Source organism: Ursus americanus, chromosome 29 (genome assembly GCF_024610735.1).
Source record: "Ursus americanus isolate L20-20 chromosome 29, mUrsAme1.1.p, whole genome shotgun sequence".
Taxonomy (NCBI): Eukaryota; Metazoa; Chordata; class Mammalia; order Carnivora; family Ursidae; genus Ursus; species Ursus americanus.
The window spans coordinates 34,642,696-34,664,243 of record NC_142155.1 but is presented as its reverse complement, the minus strand read 5'-3'; the positions used below and the strand labels follow the sequence as shown (position 1 = coordinate 34,664,243).

The 21,548-nt window shown below is 41.5% G+C and overlaps 2 protein-coding genes across 18 annotated transcripts in view; one reads left to right on the top strand and one right to left on the bottom strand.

Annotated features, from left to right (window-relative positions):
• Positions 1 to 517: 517 nt before the first annotated feature.
• Positions 518 to 6,279, bottom strand: OARD1 (O-acyl-ADP-ribose deacylase 1). 4 transcript variants are annotated; one of them, XM_045777020.2, is made up of 6 exons: positions 6,005 to 6,279; positions 5,144 to 5,223; positions 4,668 to 4,812; positions 3,681 to 3,739; positions 2,520 to 2,632; positions 518 to 1,189 (listed from the first exon to the last, which is right to left on the bottom strand). In XM_045777020.2, the coding sequence occupies exons 2-6, from the start codon at positions 5,180 to 5,182 to the stop codon at positions 1,087 to 1,089; spliced, it is 459 nt and encodes a 152-aa protein (XP_045632976.1). In that variant the 5' UTR covers positions 5,183 to 5,223; positions 6,005 to 6,279; the 3' UTR covers positions 518 to 1,086. The 4 variants fall into 4 exon arrangements, with proteins under 4 accessions (XP_045632976.1, XP_045632975.1, XP_045632973.1 ...); XM_045777019.2 differs by having other exon boundaries at positions 5,874 to 6,011; XM_045777017.1 differs by lacking the exon at positions 6,005 to 6,279 and adding an exon at positions 5,858 to 5,997.
• NFYA (nuclear transcription factor Y subunit alpha) overlaps positions 5,799 to 21,548 on the top strand; it is a 30,063-nt gene continuing 14,313 nt past the window's right edge. For 2 of the 14 annotated variants that reach the window (XM_087857143.1, XM_045777002.2), the window contains exons 1-4: positions 6,489 to 6,630; positions 13,264 to 13,412; positions 15,013 to 15,099; positions 17,902 to 18,048. In XM_087857143.1, the coding sequence (XP_087713269.1) occupies positions 13,338 to 13,412; positions 15,013 to 15,099; positions 17,902 to 18,048 (309 nt within the window). In that variant the 5' untranslated portion in view covers positions 6,489 to 6,630; positions 13,264 to 13,337. The other 12 variants (XM_087857145.1, XM_087857144.1, XM_087857139.1 and 9 more) reach the window with 11 other exon arrangements.

Below are 21,548 nucleotides of genomic sequence, written 5' to 3'. Positions count from 1 at the left end.
GCTGCTCTTTTAGCTTAAGAAGAAAAAGGGACTAATACGTACTGTTTTCCATCCCAGCTGGCTGCATGATCACAATCTTCTGCAGCTTAATGACACAAAGAAACCTAGCCATTTCCCCCACCCCACCCCAAACTGCCACACTAGAATTTTTGAAGGAAGTGGGCCTTCTTCTTAAAAGATTCATTAAGGATTTTGTTGAAAACCACTGATTTGTTGAGTCATTACTCTGTCCTAAGCAATTTAGCAGACATCTCACAGACATTATTTCATTTGTTCCATGACTGCATTCAGACCCATTCAATCGCAGAAGTTATGTGGTGGACAGAAGAGAGGAAGAGTTCACTATAAGGAGATTCTAAACACCTGCCTCTCCAGTAATGCTGACCCACAGTTGTCTGTTCTTATTTCTTCTCACCCTGCTGCTCTTCCCACTGGACTTTTTGCCTGATTCTTCCCAATTTGTTACAGACGAATCCTCAATCACCCAGGTCCAGAACAACAGACGTGTGCACAGAACTTCATTAGACCCCAAGAAAAAGATATTTATTTTTCCTTTTCTGTCACCACAAATTTCTTGTTAACAACGTAAGACTCATTTTTGCAATTTACACAAAACCCATAATTCTCTCCTAGAATGAATATGACATAAGGATAATACCAAGCAAGCTCACAAATGACAAAAGATGCAAAACTAATTGAAATGTTCGTCCTTCCTGAAATTTCTCTTAAACAGCAGAGAGGCAGAATCAATGCTGCCACCTAGTGGCAAGCCGAACAAGTCAGGTAGTATCCTGGAGCAAAAAAAAAAAAGTCCAAGGCCCAACATCTGGTTTCCTTGCCTAATATGAGGCATTCTACTCCTTACCTTCCTGAAGGGGGAAAAAAAATCACAGCAACATTTCCCAGGCAATCCCTCCTCCAGAGTCCCAGTCCCATCGTGAGAATATAGCAACCCAAGTCTGGCTTGTGACACAGACTGCTTCATACGAAACTTTCTTCAGATCGTTTTCAGGTCAGTTTGTGCAGTGCTACAGTCCAGTAAGGATGACAGAGAAGAACGTGGATACATCCACAGTGCACATCTGTTCACAGTGTGTACACAGTAATTCTGATGTCTGTGGCTTCAAACACCTCTTCAATCATTGCAGATACATTTTCCCATTGCAGACGATCAAGACCACATCCAATCCTGAAAAAGACAAAACAGCTCCACAGGTTGTGAGGAAGGTACCTAGGAAAATCATTTCTTTCCTCATCCTTTAGGCTGCACCCACTCAAAGCATAAAGACAGATGATCTGGCCTCACACCTACTGTGGGAGTTTGGAAGTGAAATCCTGTTGTGAGTTACCTAAGGCTGCTCCTAGATGCTCCCAACGTCCAATAGCTGTCACTTTTCTTTCGCTAAGATGGCACTTCTCAGTTGTTTGGGGCTACCTTGAGAAAATGGGTGACTGTGGTGACATGGGAGACTCACTATCCTTCTATATCTACTGATAAAAACTAGCTGAGATTTTAAAAACACACTTATGATAATGAAATGCTAAGGAAGATAAAAAGAGGGACAAGGACAGGATCTCTGCAAAAAGGAAATCAAAATAGAAATGCCAAGCTGATTGCAGTTCAGGTCTTATCAATACTGTGGTGAGAAACCTGAGTCAGCCCACAAAACTCTCCTGACACCTTTCTTCTAAAATGTTACTTTATTGATCTTCAATATCCCTAGGGGGAAAAGGCTTAAAATTGCTAATTTCAAATAGTCTGATAATTAAGTCCCTAAAAAAATTGTGATGGAAACACACAACAGTTTCTGATACAGAAGACATGACTAACATTAAAGCCCAGGGTAAATGAGGGATTTTGTAGTCACATTCATAAGTAACTTGGGTCTTGGAACAAACCTGCCATGCATGGTCAGCAATGACTCAAAATCAGACTGACAGGAAGAGAAATGACCCCAAACCTATTTCCTAAAAAGAAAGTAAGGATGATATTGAACCCCCACGCCATTCCCTTAAGCTCCAATGGTGAGGGTCTAAGACATTACATAAGGGACATAACCTCTGGCTACTACCCATACTGACCATAATAAGCATGCGGTTTAAAAAGCAGCGATAATTTACAGCTTTCTTTGCACCAGATTAACAAGCTTGGGACACGTGAAGTGGCCCAGAAGAAAATCACAATTGCCCAGTCTTGGTTCTTAGGCTTTTATTGCTTCACAAACAGAGCCTCAGCATCAGGCAGAAGATGCCCAGAATTCCACAAAGGCGACTGATCAACAGGTCCTCCCTACGAAGAAGGCTGAACCAGATGTGTTTTAATTATCCCAATTCATTCAACCCAGGCTAAGAAATGGGTATAATGTGGCCTAAAGTCTGATCACTGGTTCACTGGTGATTTTTTAGAAGTTTTTAAATTTGTTCACTTTTAAACCTGTACTTTGCGTTAAGCTTTCAAGTCAAACAGCAAATCCCCCACTCAATTACAAGTCTTCATTCAGGGCCCTGGGTTTCCTTGCCTGGGCATGGAGAGGTCGGTGACTCCATTCTTCAGACAGTGGGACTTCATGGCCTCTAAACTCTTCTGTAAGTTTTCATAAGTTGGCTTATGTGAAGCCCTTTTCTTTGTAATCTGAGTACAAGGAATAAATTCAAACTTCCATTAGTCCAAAAGACAGCCAAAAAAGAGCCATCGCATTCTCCCAACATCCTGATAATTAAAATAAGTATATTTCTATAGAAGAGTTCAGAGCAAGATGACATATGTCATACTGTCTTTTCCAGTTATGGGAGGCCCCCAGGAAAATCTACTAAAAAGGGCCTGAGAAACCCAGAGACTGCCATGTGATAACCTTTCCTTTTCTCAAGAAGCCCAGATTAGCTAGGAGGCAGTGCCTATTGTCTATTGTTTTTAAGCAAGGTAGGTCAAAGTCTTTGTGCCACTTCCTAGAGATAAGAAATGTATCTGCAACAAGGAAGAACCCATACCACCTGAAAACTTCCTGTTACCTCTATTTAGAAAACACGCTTCTTTGCTTTTTGTTTCTCTATAAAGAACAAAGAGAAACTGGTAGCGTTCCAAACAAGACTGGAAGCCACATCGGCCTTAAGGAGAGCATCCAAAGGCCTTAGGACATGTCCCCACTCAGTGTGCTATCCAAATCAGGTGTGTAGTGGGTTGGTTGCTCTAAGTGACCCAGCACCACCACCAAGAAGCTGCACTGCTTCTGGGGCCTGAAGACCATCTGGACAGTGAAAAAATCCCCATTGAGGCAAAAGGCAGGAAAGGAGCTAAGTAATACTAGGCACTGCATTCAATAGGGAAGAATGAGAAAAAAAACTCCTTTGGGCACTCTGTCTTTTGAGATACTACTGTTTCTATCTCACTGTAATTAGGAAAGAATTAAAGTATGTGGGACATCCCTAGCTTTTCCAAGTCTTAGAACAGAGGCTTTTGGTGGCTGTCACAGTACTCTTCACTGTGGAGCTGAGATGCAGCCTCATGTTCCTTTCTAACCCAGTGCTCCATAGAGCCACCACCACTTGATCTGAGATGAGATCAGAAGCTTTTTGTCATATTTGGTTGTCTAGAATCATGACTGACAAACACAGTACAGCCCATGTGTTCACCAGTCCTTTGACCTAGTGAGAATTGACATGAGAATTTACCCCCATCTTACCAAGTAATATATATATCGCCCATCTCTCTTCAGAACAGCCACTTCTCCAGATTTCTTTTCTAAGAAAAAGTTATTTAATAGTAGAAAGGTAAAAACAAAACAAAATCAAAGCACCGATTTGCATTCTTTGATTTGAAAAAAAAAATGTTTACAGATCTGAGTTCACTTCAGAGCTAAAAATAATTTTCAATTCTGAAGAAACACTGTAACACTTTGCTCCTTATCAGCCTTCCTTAACTTCCAGCTTTCGTATTCATTTTTTGTTGTTTTCCTCTTACCCCATCTTTTGTCCTGACCATATTTTCAAAATATACCCATATTCACTTAAAAAACTTTGATTTCTTTTTTTTTTTACATACAAAGAGTTATCGTGCTAAGCATTGTGGAGAACATAGATGTATAAAAGTTCCTGATTACTAGTCTTCAATGAAGAGATGGTGTCATGTTTACAAAGAACTACAATAAAAAACAGTAAGAAATTGTTTTAAAGGAATCACCAGGGGAGACTGACCCAATAAGCCCAGACTGCAATCTGAGCAACGGTTTCAGAAGCTCAATAGTTGGATCTAACACGTATCTCTGGTAGAAAGTGATGGGTAGGGTCTGTAGGGAAGAGGTTTCTAAACTCCTCTTTGAAGAGTAAGTACAATACGGGTAAACAGAGGATCTTGAATGCTGAGTTAATACCTGGGGAATCGAAGCTAAGCACTTTGGTTATTAAAGGTTTCAGAAAAGTGAAGTAATATCAAGAAAGTTTTAGGACAGAGGAAGAGATTAGAAACCTTTACAAGAATTCAAATTTGGTGTGATAAAGACCCAAACTAGAGGCTGCTTTTGTAGAGAAAAACCTTCATCTGAAGTTACAAGTACTCAGTGGTTAGGAACCCCACTCCCTGCATGTATATCCTTGTCTAATCATTAAAATATAACAGGAGGTCAAGATGCTCTAGACAAGGCAGACTAATTCAGCTGTTTTTCAAAACTCACGTTGATTTAACAGTTCCTGCACCCCTCCAAATTTCTTCTTGAAGAGGACAGCTATCCCAGCACCCATTCGACAATCCTCACTGATACAGTGGGCTAAAGAGTCTGTTTTGGGGCATGCAAAAAGGTCTCCTTTCACATAAGTGATCTAAAATGTGAAAAGGGAAAGAAAAGGTTTTATTTGATACAGAAAGACACTAAGCTGTTTCTTTCATTTCCCTTTACTGAGTCCCCACAACTGCCCCTCCTTGATTTAAAACCCGATTTGCAGAACTTAAGGAACCACAAATTAAAGTATGTGTAGAAGGAAAGTGATGGATGGTTTCTGCCTAGGACTCTATCAGCCTTTCTGAAGTAAATCAGCTGGAGAGGGGGAAAAAAAGACAATTCAATTATTGCTTTAATTAAAAAGTGTTTATGCTTTTGACCTCAATTATTCTGAATTTCAGTTCACCAATAAGTTAATAGTTGTTACGCACTCTGCTTCCTTCTGAATCTTCATTAGGGCTGCCGGCCATGATACTGAGTCGCTATTTCCAGAACTTAAGTGTTTCTTCAGCTATAAAAAGGGAAAAGGAAGTAAAAATGCTTAGGCGGCCTGAATATATTATATTCAAACTGCCCTAACCACCCACTTAGCTATTTCTTCCCCCACCATTTATCGCTGAACGTGAGCTCGTTCAGCCTCTATAAATTAATACAAACTCTTCTGGGGCAAGAATGAGGAAGACTGGCTAGGTCCAGAGGCGGCCGGCCCCCGCTCGCATTTCGCGCCTTCCTGGAGCGCCCCGCTCGGCCAGGGGAAGAAAAGGCGGTCCCTACGACGCGCCTCCTCCTTTCTCCGCGCCCGAGCAAGGCGGATTGAGGACAGCCTCCTCCTCTCGGCCTGGCCAAAAGTATTTCCCCAGTGGGTTTGGCCCACAAGAAAAAGGGAGGGACTTGGCCACAGTCCCCCTGAGCCGCAACCGGAGTGTCCGGACCAGGGGAGTATACTGCCGAGCCGCAAGCGGGGGAGAGGGAAGGCGGCCTCTCAAGGAAGGCTCACCCCCAACTGCTCTTGGGGGGACAGGGGAACGAGTCTAGAGAGGACTCCCATTCTGTCTCCTACCCTAGGGCGGGTCAGCAAAGGCGTACGGCCTGTCCTGGGGTCCCGTGGGAAGAAGCGGGAAGGCTCGCTGAAAGCTTCAACGTACCGGGGTTACCCTTCACCTGGAAAGGAGTCGGCCGTTGCGAGGTCCCGCCCCGCGGGGAAGGGCTCCGGATCCGGCCCTGGTAGGTGGGAAGCAGCGGACGAACCTAGACGCGGAGCCAATCCCGCCACAGCCCTTAATTGCACGCACCTAAAATGGCCGCCCACCACCCGGGAGCGGGGCGGAAACAAGCCCCTCTAGCTAGCCAGCCGAACTCCCACTCTTTGGTAATGGCCGCCGAACTTCCGGTGGTAAAATCCGTGGAACTGTCCCGCCGCCGTCCGGGCATGCGTAACGAGACAGCCCACCGCGAGTGGGGAAGAACGGCGCTTGCGCATTAGCCCCAGGGGTGTGTCTCCAGCGACCGCAGAAAAGGGGGTGGGCAGTTGGCAAAGGAGATAGTTAGCGCCTGCGTAGTACTATGGTTAGGGCGGTGTTTGAGTTCAAGGATCTGGCGCGTCTAGAAGGCGCCTGCGTATTCCCTCAGCCGGAGATGGTGTCAAATCAGAGAAGTGGGCGTGGCCTCAGGACACGCCTGCGCGATGCTCCTTCAACTGGGGGTGGGGCGAGCCCGAAGCTGGGGTTAGGGGGCGTGGTCTCAGGGGCGCCTGCGCGGAGGCGGTTGGAGGGAGGCCCGATTCCCCTTTGTTCGGGTTCGCCATTTTGCGAGGCAGCGGTAGTGGCGGCGGCAGCGGCGGCTGGAGCCTCTGATTGGGTTTCGGGGTCCGGTACTGGAGCCAATCAGCGCGGGCAGCGAACCGGGGGAGCGAGGCACGGTGAGTGTGAGGAGCCAATATCCAGCGGCCCAGAGCCGGCCCCAGCGCCCCGATTGGCGGGTCTCGCTGACCACTCAGGAGAGGCCCAGGCGCCCGTCGAGCCCCGGGAGTCTAGCTGAGCCTAGCCGAGCGGGACGGCCGGCGGTCCCGGCCCGGGGCCTATGCGTGCCCCGGGCCATTCCCGGCCGGGGCCTGCAGGGGGCCGCCCCGCGCGGGGATGGCGCCCTCGGGAGCGAGCACCTCGGGGTCCAGACTCTTGCAGGGTGCCTGTGCCAGTTGGGGATGCGTCCCCGTTCTCCCGATCCTTAGGCCCAGTTTGTCAGGCCCCAGGCTGGGGGTTGGTGGCCTGCCTGCCACGAATGCCCCTACACCCAGGTCCACGCACGCCCGAGGCTTTGGCGGTCTTCTCCAGATTTTTCCGGCCTCAAACTGAAGCCCGCCCTTGCATTCTCTGTGCTCCAGCCCTCGGGACGGGAAATCTCCCGCCGAGCCCGCGATCCCCAGTCCTCCGAGAGCCGGGTCTGCCTGTCTGCAGCCCCCCTGGGTCGCGAGTGAGGCCTGGGGAAGGTATGCGCCGCGGCCACAGGGCCCCGAGCGCGGCGGGGAGAGGGAGGCGGCCCGCCCTCGCCTCGGCGCTTTGCGGGCCCGCCCCCGCCTTCTCCCGGGTCGGGGGAGGGGGTCCGTTAGTGCGCCCACTCCCCTGCCCCGCCGCGCCCCTCCTCTCAGCACGCTCGGCCCGGGTCTCCGGCCCAGCGCCGTTACCACCCCCTTTTGGCTCGTCATTTCCTCTTCTCCCCGCCCAGCTCGCCCGGGCAGAACCGCACACCTCCGGCTTGGAGTCCAACCAAGCGGTCTCCCTTTCTTGTCCTGGCTGTGCAGCCGGCCAGTCCATTCGGTGCTTGGAACCTCACTCTTAGAAGATTGCCAGCCCTGCGCATTCCTTTTCGCGGAGGCTGCACAACTTGTTTTTCATATTATTAGTTTTCTCCATTGCTCATCTTGAGAACTCTCCCTTCTTTGGGAATGCAGAATTCTTTTTTTTTTTCTTTCACTTTTCTGTGTCACTTTGCATGTGTCAGGTTTGACTCAGTTCAGTCCACAGCCATCTCTTGGTTTATTTTTTTTAGCATACTTTCTAATTCCATGTTAACGTTTTCTACTCACATATTTATAGAAACTTAACAGTGTTGTGGGGTTTCGATAGGGTGAGACGAAATCTTCATTGACAGCCATGTCTCTAGCAGTTAGTACGTACGAAGCATCAGTTTATATGCTGGGGAGAAAGTAGGTAGAGGTCAGTAAGAACCTTACCTGCCCGGTGGAGATTAACAAGTGAAAAACTAATTAATACTTAAAGGTTAGTGCTATAAGGAGGCCAAGTTCAGTTCTGTGAAGTACCGATGGGTGAGCTGCTAACATCCTCCGTGGAAGACTCGGTGTTGCCACACTTCTCATTGGCCTTTAAAGACAATAGGATTTCTTCGGACCAGAAAGAATGGAAGAGCATTCCTCACAGAGAAGAGTATGTGCACAGGCACCAAACTGTGCTGTGTTTGAGGGGAAGAGTGGGTTAAGACACTGGGCAGTACTGGTGAGAATTTAGGCTGGAATCCCCAGGTGGTAAAAGCATTTGTATATCTTGATAAGGAATTTTCGGAAATAGTTACTTTTTGGAGGTTCGCATGGAAGAAATCCAGGAGTGTATTTTTTTCCAGGGTCCGAAAAACAAGTTTCTGAATTATGGGCTTCTGCTCTATAGCAGCGGCTGACTTTGAGGAAAGAAAGGAAGATTTTTCTCTTAGGACTTTAAAAGTTTTTATTCATGTGAAGCATCTGCTACAGTCCTGGCAAGTACAGTAGGTCTTAACTATATGGTGCCCATTTTTATGGTCACATTAAAGGTCATAAAACTGATAGGTTTCAGAAAACTCTTCCTGGTCCAGTGCTCTCTCCACTACTAAAACTTCGGAGACAGTTTTTTTGTTTTCATTTTTTCGAATGTTTCTCACTGTTTAAATCATGTTGTTAAATTCATTTAATTATTACATTATCCATATTAATAGATGGGATAGCATGTCTAAGGTATTTTTTAGAACATTTGTATTTGTTTTCTGAATATTGGTTTAACCTTGGTATGTAAGAATGGATATATCTAGCCTCTTTAAAACCACCAGGCACTTTCACTAGACTTTTTTCTAAAAGGCAGTTACAAAATATAGTCTGGTTGCTGTTAGGCTAAACGTCTCTAGAGCCTCCACCTGTCTGCAGAAAAACTTCTTTTTCTGGAATTTTAAGAGATAGTGTTCTGGCCTCTAGCTTTCTCTTGACATGGGAATGTCAAGAAATTTCTCTGTCCTTGTTTTTACGCTGTCTCTTCATTTAGAGTACTCCACCTCCTCCCACATCATCCCATGTATAAATCCTTCTCACACTTTGGACCAAGTCAGGTGCCGCATTTTCCTAAAGCCTTCCTTGACTTACCTATCCCCAGGTAGAAGAAAGGTCTGTTCTCCCTATTACTGTTTTACCTTGTTTCTCTCTTAGGGTTCCAGTATAGGTTTTTTACTTCTTTACCAAACTTGAAGACTCTTTGAAGTTAGGATCTTCGTCAGAGTTTTTTTTTTTTATTTCTAAAACCTTTAGGATGGTGTCTGGCAAATGATACCTCATTAGTGGAGACAAGGAGCAAATTAAGAACTCCAATCTGGAAGTCTCTCAGTAGGGAAGCTGGACAGTCCTTTGTTCTCTCATCTTTTACCAAACACAGATCAGGACCCATTTGTTGAGTTGTGAAATCAATTTAGTGGGTAATGCTGCTAATTTTTTATAACACAATAGTACATAACAATGTGTATCTTATGTTACATAAGGATAAGCATTCATGAAAATTTTGTTTCAGTTACATTTTTCTATGTTTTGTGTGCAGTGGTTTGTGGTCAAAAAAATTTGAAGGCACTGTTAACAGTCTTTACCTGGTAGTGATTGTTAAATATAGTCATTTTGAAGGGCTTTTCACATGCTTATGGTTGCGTTTTTGGAAGTTTTAGCTTTCAAATGTGTGTAGGAACACATAGAATGGGTTCCTAGTAGTTAGCTATGTTTAGGGTTCTGCACCTTGAAGTGGGGAGGAAGAGGATTTTCATGCTAGCCAGAATATACACACACTCGCTCTTTGAGGAAGAGACTTCCAAAAACTGTGTTAGGATTGAGAGCTAGACTGCGTAAATCTGGCTGACTTAATTTTGTTCAGATCTTGGACAGAAAAGCACTGGAAGAAAGACAATGTCACATTGTATTGCAGTTTGCTAAGTGAAGCTCAAGGTGGTGGGAGCACGTGGCTTCAATGAAGCCACTTGGGTGCATATTCACCATTAGCAGTCTCAGTATCATGCTGCAACCTGAATCCCTCATTAGTGGGAGAGAGAGATGCTGTTAGATTGAGAACTACTTCCTTTTTTACCCTTCAAAGTACAGTAAATTGAAATGTTTTTAAATTGAAGCATTTTTATTACTAGCATAAACTAGTTAAGAGGAAAATCTGCATGACATTCTGTTTATTACTCATTCTCGTGTACTTCATAAAATAAGTTTCTGGAAATAAATGATCATGGGAAAAAAATCTCACACAGGAAGGGGAATGGGGGGGTGTTGAAAGAGGATATTCCTTCATGATCCCAGTTTTTTAAATCAACTTTATTGAGATACAGTTAAGACACAAAGGATAATCATTTCAACTGTTCATTTTGATGAACTCAGACAAGTTCATATACCTATGTGACCACCAGCACGATAAAAATACATAAAACATACTCATCACACCCAGAAAGTTCCAGATGCTCTATCCTAATCAACTTCCCACCCCTATACTGCCCTGCCTTTCCAGTCCCAGGGAACCACTGACCTGCTTTCTGTCTCTAGATTTCTATGGCTTTTTGAGGGTTTCATATAAATGGAATCACTTATGCTCTCTTGTTATGATGATCCTTAGTTCTATAATTTTAGTAGTTTATAAACATAAATACATTGTACTTTAGTTAGAGACAGGATAGTTTAGGGAAGACCATTTACTTCCCTGGCAGAGCCACTTAGTCTTGCTGAAAACCCGATTTTCTGTACTGCTCTCAGAGTCTCTCAGGAGCCCACTTAGTCGACCAGTTCCGAAGAGAAATGGTGTAAAAATCAAAAAGTCAGTTTGTCAGTATGCAATGAGAAATAACAAGTTCATTTGTGTTGCTGATCATATTTGCTTTCTGTTGGCATATCGGTATATAAATGCAAATTATAGTTAGATAGTTGCTTGGTGAGCATTCCATCAGAGCAAGGGTAGTGAGTTAGAGAACCATATGGCCACAGAACGGCATGGAGTGATGACACAGTCATCCTGTCACTTATTTATGGCTCTTACACTCTTACTGTGCATACCATTTCGGTTATGAGTAATAGGCTACACACATATTTTAGTATAAAAATTTTCAAACATACAGTGAAGTTGAAAATTTTACAAAAAACACCAGCATACCCATCACCTACTGTCTCCTGTTAACACTGTACCATACTTGACTTACCAGGCATCTCTATCCATTTATCCATCAATCCATCTTATTTTTTGATGCATTTCAGAGTGAATTTTAGGGCTAAATATACTTCTTCCTAAATACTAGCACATGCACTAGAATATATTTTTATTTCTTTCACACCATATTGAGACAGTTTACAAGTGATTAATCTGATCTACCACATGTGGATTTATGGAGAGTGGTGCATTTCTTTGCTGACATAACGTGCAGTTCATTTTAGCTCACATAACTTTATCATTCAAATTTTAGAATTTATGAAGACCTGGAGAAAAATTGAGCACAAAGATTTGTCTACATTTTGCTTATATGTACTTGTACCCTCCTCATACTTCAAGGTGAATTACCCTTTGGTAGTTATCATTTAAAAATTTTTTTTTAATTTTATTTATTTATTTGACAGAGAGAGAGACAGCCAGTGAGAGAGGAAACACAAGCAAGGGGGAGTGGGAGAGGAAGAAGCAGGCTCCCAGCAGAGGAGCCCGATGTGGGGCTCGATTTCAGGACCCTGGGATCACACCCTGAGCCAAAGGCAGATGCTTAACAACTGAGCCACTCAGGTGCCCCTCATTTTAAATTTTTGAATCAAGTTTATCTAAGGTTCTCAAATACCATTTCCAATTTATCTCATTGTGTCCTTATTTTAAGAGAGTCTTTAAGCGAGAAGGGTTTATTTGACTAAGGCTTGGATATTTGATAATATTTAGGGACTTACTCATTTTCTGTTTGAAATGATAATGCAGAGCCAATATTGTGATACGATGGTAAAGACAAAACGAGAGTCCTTCCTTTTTAGAGATAGATGCTAGAGTATTCACAGAATTTTGGAATAGTACGGTGTCTGGGATTTACTTCAAAATACTTCAGGGGTGGGTAGAAACTGGATGAGATGTGTGAAACAGGATTGACCATGGAATAAGAATTGGAGATGACTGGGGGGGTTCCTTAATAATGTTGTCACTACTCTCTTTTTTTTAAGATTTTATTTTTTAGAGATTGAGAGCCTGCATGCACACACATGAGCAAGGGGAGGGGCAGAGGGAGAGAATCTTTTTAAGATTTATTTAGGGAGAGAGAGAGCGAGCGTGTACTAACAGGGGTAGGGGCAGAAGGCGAGGGAGAGAGAGAATCTTCAGCAGATTTCATACTGTACACAGAGCCCAAAGGGGGACTTGATTTCACGACCCTAAGATCACGACCTGAGCCAAAACCAAGAGTCTGATACTTAACCAACTGAGCCATGTAGGCCACCCCATCACTACTCTTGCATGGGTTTGGAAATTGCCATAAAGCAAGTTAAAATTATATAATAAGGGGTAGGATATAATTAGGCATACTAGGTAGGCATTCACATGCAAGAGTGGGGGAAACTTAAGTTCTTTTTAGAGAAAATCATAGCCTTAATATGTCATATAAAATTTTTCTTCTATTTAATCTATAAACATCATTTTTGCCATTAATGACTTCTTATTCCTTGCCTTGGATTAAAATGCAAATTCCTAAACCTTCACTCCAGCTTTCTTAATACTACTTAATGGAGATTTTGATAAGCAAAATGGTTGACTTCAAGTCTGGGTAATTTCCTTACTAAATAATAAACCGTGAAGTTTTATACTGCAGACCATGTGTAGCAAATTAGAGTAATACGTTTGGTATTGTATTGGCAGGCAGCAAGTATGTGCTATAAAATAAACTGCTTATCTTCTAAAATACACGTGCAGACCCTAAAACTAGTGTTAAATAGGCCTTGTAACAACATGATATCGTAATTTCATGAGTATTTCTAAGTGGGAAGTGTTGCCCTGGTAGTGTTGAAAGGTAAGGCTGCCAGTAAGAAATGACTAAAAGCACTTTCAAGACACGTGAAATGGCATTACGGTATTTTTGGCATGCACGTGCCTTGTAATCCTAGTTACAGATGACGTCAGAAATGAATGTTTCCTGTTCCCTTAGCCTGTTTACTTGCAAATAAAGCACAGCAATAAGTTATCAACGTTAATCGTCTGGCGAGGCTTTTATTAACCATCTTACTCAGTTTCTTTCCCATCCTTTCTAATAGGCGTGCATTTTGCAGTCTTCTAGGATCTCCTGCGTGAAACTCAACTGCGGACAGGACTCTAAATTGGAGGGATCATGGAACAGTACACAGCAAACAGCAATAGTTCGACAGAGCAGATTGTTGTGCAGGCTGGACAGATTCAGCAGCAGGTATGGAAGTAAAACTGCTTTAAACAGCACAGCAATGGAGCCCATAATGGCACCACTCAAGTGGGGGATTATTTAGCGGTCCCAGATCTTATGAATAATAGGTCTGACGACTTGTGCCAGAGTGCTTGTTGAAGATTGGATCTGTTTCAGTTTCTCTCCTGTTCCATGTGTTCAGAGCTCTGTATTCAGTCCATGACCATGTGACCAAGAGAATTTTCTCTTCTCGGGAACCTGGTTTGATTCTGAACTGCCCGTTTTATTTTGCTAAAAGTCAAAACCTAGTCCATTCTCAGATGGAAATTTGGAGTTGTCGTTTTTTTCTGGATTCAGTTCTGTTGTTTCTCTTCTCGATTAAGCTAGCTTTGTGATCTTCTAAGGCTGTGGCCACTGTGGATAAACCAAAATAGTCATCCAAGAAATCCACTGTTCTTTGATTTGATCTGTTATGGTGCTTATTCTGAAAAGCTGTAGTTCGGCATGAGGTTAATACTTAGCCACTCTTATGAATAAGCACATACTAGAAAGAAATCCTCTGTGGGTTTATTCCTTAATAAGATAGATTGCTTTCTTAGATTTATACAGAGATTACATTTTCTAATGCTCTATACCTAGCTTTTTATTTTAGTAACAGTTTACTTGTGTTTCTCCGTAGAAGAAATTTATTTGTCTTTTCAGTCGATTTGACCTTGACCTTTCAATCGATTTGACCTTAGGCCAAGATTGGGGAATGTTTTGTTTACAAAAGGGAGCTTCAAGAGTGCAGAAAAGTAGATGATAGGGAGTGCAAAGGCCATTTTGACGGTAAGTTGTTCCTCTCTAATGATCAAAGGAAGGAGCAACTCTTGATTAAAATAAATTAATTATTTAAACTCCTTCACTGGCTCTTCCTTCCCCACAGCTGCTGTGTCTCTGGCAGCTTCCTTCAACTGCCTGCTGAAGAAAGGGGATTCCACAAAGGGCCCTCTATTCACACCACGGCCCTGATGGATGAAGTCTTGTTCTCTCAGAACTTACCGTTAGAGCACATAAAAATTAGGTTAAATCACTGAAAGCATCGCTTCTAAGGTAATCCAATTGAGTAGAAGTAATCTTAGTTTTGGGCCAGGAGAGCAGTGACCAGCATGAAGATGATTTTGGTTCACAATGACTGCTTCATTCTTCCTATCTGGTGATTACATTTAAGTCCCAGAAATTCTTCGTTGTGGCTTCAAAGCTGTAAAAACCTGATAACTTTGTTGCGAACTCATTTGAGGAAATAAAAAGCATTAAGATAACTCTAAGCAAAAGGATCAAATGCTTATTTCTGGAGGGAAGTATTACATTAAAAAAATTTGTGTTAATGATGACAACTATTGTTTTTGAGTCATGGAAATGTGTTTTGAGTTTCACTCTGGGGACAAAGGGCTAGTATCTTTAATCCTGCTATCTACAGCAAAACAGCTTCAGTGTAGGGAGTCTGTACAGTGTGAAAGTCCTCTGTTGGGTGGGACTGTTGAAAGAAGACTCCCTCCCTCTCCCATAAGAGGTAAGGTGATCTCATGTCTTGACCTCTACATTTCCTTCCTGACACATTTCAAGCTCTTCCTGTTCCTGTTCTCAGCAGCAGGGTGGTGTCACTGCTGTCCAGTTGCAGACTGAGGCCCAGGTGGCATCCGCCTCAGGCCAGCAAGTCCAGACCCTCCAGGTAGTGGTGCCCTCTCTGATTCTCTGTAAGCACTGCATGAATTTCTCCTGTCCTCATGTCTGGTGCTGTTTGTGGTAGGATCTCAAGGAGAAATGGCAAAGTCAATTGCATGTTTTTGATGCTGTTAACTTGTGTTTGAGGCTTATAAGATTCCAGTCTCCTCACGTTTCATGCCTAGTCATGTAGTCACCCCAGTATCAATTTTCTAAAATTGAATTTGGCTATTGTGTTTCTTTGGGAATACCCAGGAAGGAAATGGCATAGGTGACAGTAAGAAATTCTTACAGGTGGCGTTAGAATCTATTTAGAGCTCAAGCTCTATACTAAGAATGCACAGTAAAATTCCGTGGATTTGTATTTATAATAGTGGAATAAAAAAACTAGGGTTAGATTATGCTTTATTTTTATTAAAAGGACAACTCAGCTGCAAAATAATCCTTGTACTTGGCAAGATTTATCTAATCAGTGAATCTTGTTAATCTCTTAACTGCTGCCTTTTCACTACCTTTCCTGAGGAAACCATGGCCATTTTTATTACTAGATTTGCAAAGATTACTCTATACCTCTTCGTGGACAGAGGTGGAATATGCTTTCTACAAGTCTTAGGTATCAGAGCCACTCTAAGAATTCTTACTTAACCGGAGCAGTTCCCTAACATTATGCTTGGCCAAGCTAAAAATCCTAAGTTGGGGTTATATTTTGGCAAATTCCTATGTAAAAATAAGAGTAGAACCTAAGTCTTTTCTGTATCTGCAAGTTATTTTGATTAAAATGGCTCTATTTCTGAGAAATTGGCAAAATTTGTGTGCACTGCCTTTTTTCCTCCATTGAATGGAAATGATTCAAAGTAGGACCTAGAATGTAGACCTGGCATCTCACTTCAGTGCTGCTAAGCATCCAGCAGTTACCTGCCCCTCATGGTAATCATGCACTTTAATCCTTCAGCCCCACCCCCACACTTGACACGTGTAGTGTCTGATGATGATATGCTGTCAGTTCTGAACATAAATTAGGCTGAAAAAAGCTGAGCTTGTAGGTACTCCTAAATATGTTCAAATCTCAGAGTTCAACAGCTTGTTCATGTTTTTCATGCTTGCTTCATCTTATACATAAAACAGTATTGTCATTAACCACTTGTGGAATGGGAATGTAACATGCTCTTAACTGTATGGCTTCTTGTCTGGTGCATGTGTCTTTGTAATCATATGTTGTAAACGCAATGGGCTCCTTGGAGTTTCAAATGGTTTATCATGTACACATTTAGTGTGTCAGTGAGAAGTTCAAGATGATGGGTAGCCAGCAAATTACGAACAGTTGGGCCTTAAAATTTGTGTTTCTTACTTATGTAGATTTTATTTAAAAGAAATGGGAACACTTTATGGAAATGATGAAGACCTTTCCTCTAGGGGTCTCATTATTTTGGAGAATTTTAAATATTTCTTTCAGTTACTCATTTAATAAATATTCAGAACAATCCTTTCTGATGGAGTATATGCAAACATTGGTGTAGCAAAGGGAATTTAATTTGATAAGGAAAGGAGAAAGCATGAGAGAATCAGATTATAAAATCCTTTAAAAAGTAAAGTGGAATTTCTCAATGAACAGTTTATAAAACTTAGGATTTAAATATTCCTGAAGATTCAGATGCATTTGGTGGTGGTGGTGGTGGTGAGGAGGAGGAGGGGGCCTTAATATCTAATCTGTTCATCTAGGGAAGATTGATCTTTTAACCAATTACTGTTATTTGAACACACTTTTCAAGGGCATTAAAAATCAATATTTTAGTCATGTGAATATTCTTGTGTTCTGATACAAATAATCCCTCAAAACAAGGACAGAATCTGAAAATGAAAATTTTGGACTTGCAGCTATTCTTTTGAATATTTCATTTCATTTCTAATGTGGCTGGTTTTTTGGCTTCCAGAGTGCATTCAATTAGCTAGGTATTTTGATGTTGCGATTCAAGATGTCATAGAGCACGTATAATGCCCTGTCTTCTAAAGTAGTCCATTTACTCAAAGGAACTTGAAAGTTGGGAGTTTTTTTGGTACACTTGAGTGTATAATTCCCATATTTATCACTGTTTCTGTTAAAACTAAAACAACTATGCAGATATTGCAGGGTCCAGTGTGAGGAATTCACCACAGAGCTTGAAAACTGACCAGAAGATATTTCTAGGCCTTTCCTAGTGGGCTCTTGAAAGAACCACAGGACTAGAATTCCCAGAGTGAGGTATAGGGTCAAAGTTGTGTATTTCCTTTATGCTTGAGAGACTGTGGGGAGAAAGGGTCTTCTGTATAAGCTTCCAGAGCTGCTTGCTGCCCAGCCTCCTGGAGTCATTGCTGGGTAGTTTGATTTATTCCTTCCAGGTTATTTAGAATTGGCACTCAACCACCATCCCCACCATTAGCCCCCCCTCTCACTGCCTCCTCCCCAGCCTTCACTAGAAACTATTCCTGAATATTAGTCTCAAAAGGCACATAGTTTGGATGTTTTGATTAAGTGCTTCTCATGGATTTAGCCTGTATTTGATGACAAATGCCTTATATCTGTTGAGACTTCCTAAAGACCCTGGATATACTTCATTATATCTGACCTTAAAGTATTCAGCTTGGCGTTTAGTCAAAGCTAGAGTGCTTTTTAAGAAGATAACTTGAAGATAGGGACTTGAGACTCATTTTCTTAGTGTCTCTTCTACCTTTTCCCCCTATACCAAGGCAGCAGAATAGTTCCAGTGATTATCTTTTGGTAAAAACCATTTTGTGTCTTATGTTATTTCATTGTTCTTATTTTATTTCCTTCTAGGTCCAGGGGCAGCCATTAATGGTACAGGTCAGTGGAGGCCAATTAATCACATCAACTGGCCAACCCATCATGGTCCAAGCTGTCCCTGGTGGACAAGGTCAAACCATCATGCAAGTACCTGTGTCTGGGACTCAGGGTTTGCAGCAGGTGAGCGATGCAAAAAATCTCTAGACAGAATATCAGAGGTTTTTAAGAAGAGCTTGTTAGGAACTGTCTTATTATTGATTTGGCATTTACCACCCTACATTCACAAAATTAGTCGATTTTCCACTTTTGTACTATCAGTGATAGAAAGCAGAACTGTACAGAAATTGGACATCTCTGGTAAAGACTAAGATGTTAGGTATGATCTTGAATCCTTATATAAAGAATACAAAAAGATGAGAGCCTGGTTTAATAGAAGGGATTCATTGGTTTGATCTTTGTTGGAACTTCTGGCAACTGAGGGAATTTACAGAGTGCTTTGGAAATTAACTGTTCTTGGTCAGGAATGTTAGCCTTTCATTTCTTCCCAAGTGATTTATAATTTGAATTATCTAGCAAGTGATGAAGAAAAAATATTTCAGTCCAAATCCATCACACACACCTAAGGCTGTACTTAGTGCAAAATGTGTAACCCTTAAATACTTTTTTTTTTAAAATATTTTATTTAAAGGGGGAGCAGTAGGAAGAGGGAGAAGCAGACTCCCTGCTCAGCAGGGAGCCTGACATGGGGCTCATCCTGAGCCAAAGGCAGACACCTAACTGACTGAGCTATGCAGGCACCCCAATACTTTTATTTTAAAAGAACTGAAAAATGAATGGTATTTCCCTTATGAAGTTAGAGAAAGAAAGAACAAAATGAGCAAAAAAGTAGGTTAAAATTAATGAAGTAGAAAACTAACAAAAATGCAGAAAGGGTAAATAGAGGCTGATTCTGTAAACAGACCAATAAAGTACTTAGGTAAATCCACAGGAAAAATGGATTCAGAAACAGAAAACAAAGGTAAAACAAGACATGCGGCTCGGTGGCATCAGATTTTTAAAAACTGGAGGGATCTTTATCGAGTAGGTAGAAATTAAAGAGTTTATATCCGGTGCTAGAATGGGTGTAGAGAAAAGGAAACATTGTTGGTAATTTCAAATTCTGAGGGCATCTCACTACTAAATACATAAACATAAACTCTTTCTGCCCCACTTCTGAGAATGTATTGTGTAAGAAGAAAAGCACCTGTGTACAGGGAGAAATGTACAAAGACATTTATTGCAACATTGTACTAGAAAAGAAAATGTAACCTGAATGTCCATTCCATCAATAAGGATAAAAAAACGGTTGAGTACATCATACTCTATGCTCATATATGGAGCATTTTTTCCCTGTTGAAAAGGGTGAACTGTTCACTAGGGGCGTAATCAATATTGAAGTATTTTTAGTGAAAAATAATTTGCAGAGAAATATATACTAGTGGTTTCTGTAATGAATAGCCAAACACTCATGGATATGTATGTTTATGTGCATGGAGGCGGGGGGGCAAGTGAGAACTATTAACTTTTTGGTATATCTGTATTTTGTTTTAACAAGTGAAATGATCACAATGATTTAGTTGTTCTGGAGGAATTTAATAGAAGTTGAAAAAACCAGGCATGATCACACTACTTGATAAATCTAAATTAATTTTTATATAAGCCCTTGTAATTTTATGTACTTTTTTTTCAAAGTGTATTCTGGGATTTTTTGTTTTGCTTTATTACTTTTGTTCTTTTGCTTTTATAGGTAAGATTACTATAAGTGTGTTTGAATGTGATTGCTTTATTTTCCAGTTGAATTCTTAAGAGTAATTCTTTGGAGTGGAGGGATTGCTTGGCAAAGCGTAAGATCATTTTTAAGGCCGTTGGCATATTTTTGCCAAGATAGAGTTGTAGTTAAGATTAAAAATAGTTTCCACATTGCTCCATGCATAAATGTATGAGGCTCTAAATATATTTTGTGTGTGTGCTTGCCGCAGTGTCGTACTGCTATTTCATTTCTGTCCTTCTCATTGCCTCCTCTCCAGCCCCCCTTGCCACGCCTTCCTCTCCACTGTGGAGTATAAGTGGTGTGATAATAACACTAGGAACAGTGTACTGTGAATGCAGTGACCTTTCATTCCCAGGTCTGCCATTAAACAAGATTTCTGATCCTAGCCAAGTCATTTGATTGTCAGTGTTCTCATCCAGAAATGCAGTTTATATCAGGTGATGTTTAGGGCTCATTCCAGCTCTAAATTCTGTGATTTTATGGGGATTTTTTGGCCTGTAAAAGACTTTGAAAGGGTTATTTATTTCATTTCCTTCCCTTCAAGTAGGACTGTAAGTAATCAAACCATCCTGGAGAAATTCTTTTCTGTTAACATGTATAAAGGTCTAGGTACGATTCCATAGCCTCCTTTAAAATGCTTAAGGTTTCAATCCCTTTTTATTAGAGGTTGCTTCTCATTAGTGTTTTTTGAATAACCACTTCTTTTAGAAGAGTACTCCTTAATCTTTTTTGGATTGCATGCTCTATTTTAGAATTCCACTGAAATTTATATCCTCTTAGAAAAGGTACAGATGTTCAGATACATGCTAAATTTGTCTATAATTTTAGATTAAGATCCCTGGCTTAATAAGGACAGTGGAACCAAAGTAGAGAGTGAAGAAATAAATGCAAGAATATTGGAAGTTGATGTATAATAAACATAGTATAAAATACCAGTGAAGAAGTGGTTTTGGGGCGCCTGGGTGGCTCAGTCGTTAAGCGTCTGCCTTTGGCTCTGGGCGTGATCCCAGTGTCCTGGGATTGAGCCCCACATCAGGCTCCCTGCTCTCCTGGCAGGCTGCTTCTTCCTCTCCCACTCCCCCTGCTTGTGTTCCCTCTCTCGCTGGCTGTCTCTCTCTGTCAAATAAATAAATAAAATCTTAAAAAAAAAAAAATGGTTTAAGAGTGACATAGAAAAAGAAAACATGGTATCTGTCTCATACTATATACTTGGTAGATTTACAGTCTAAATGTAAAAAAGCATACTTGGAAACTTTTAGATTTTATTTACGAGAATTTTCTTTATGTCATGGAGTAGAGTGGATTTTTTAGAGACATAAAAACCAAATTGATTTGACTACTTCAAAATAAAAATGTATATACGTCAAAGTATAAATAAAAGAAAAGGTGCAGATACGCAGAAGATAATTTTAACACACATAATTTGGTTTGTATCCAAACTACATAAAGAACGTTTATGTATCGATATGAAAATAACAATCCAGGAGAGAAATGGGCAGAGAATATGAATAGATGGAAAAGGTATTCCAAATGACTAATAGCAGGTATCCCTTGCTGTTTGAAACTCAGGAAATAGATTCAGATAACTAATTAAATGTTTACTTATTTATGTATTTGCCACTACTTTCTAAGTGCCAACTATGAGCTAAATATTTGGAGAAAGTAGTTAAAAAGACCTAGGTAAAGGATTCTGGGAAGATGGTGGAGCAGGACATTCCAGGAATTTGTCTCCCCACCTATACAATAATCGCACTGGCAGACTTTGTCTGATATAAACTATTTTGGAATTCTCGAGTCTATTGAAAGCTTTTTACTTCTAGGGGGAGGCATAGACTTAGAGTGAAGATAATTTCGGTAAGTTTGAGCTCTT

Excerpts from the sequence above, each read along its gene's own strand:
- OARD1 (XM_045777020.2), bottom strand. The coding sequence starts at position 5,182 with ATGGCCGGCAGCCCTAATGAAGATTCAGAAGGAAGCAGA. Across the intron at positions 4,813-5,143 it reads AAGATTCAGAAGGAAGCAGA|ATCACTTATGTGAAAGGAGA; the intron begins GTGCGTAACAAC and ends TTCACATTTTAG. Across the intron at positions 3,740-4,667 it reads GCAGGAACTGTTAAATCAAC|AAAAGAAATCTGGAGAAGTG; the intron begins GTGAGTTTTGAA and ends ACTTTTTCTTAG.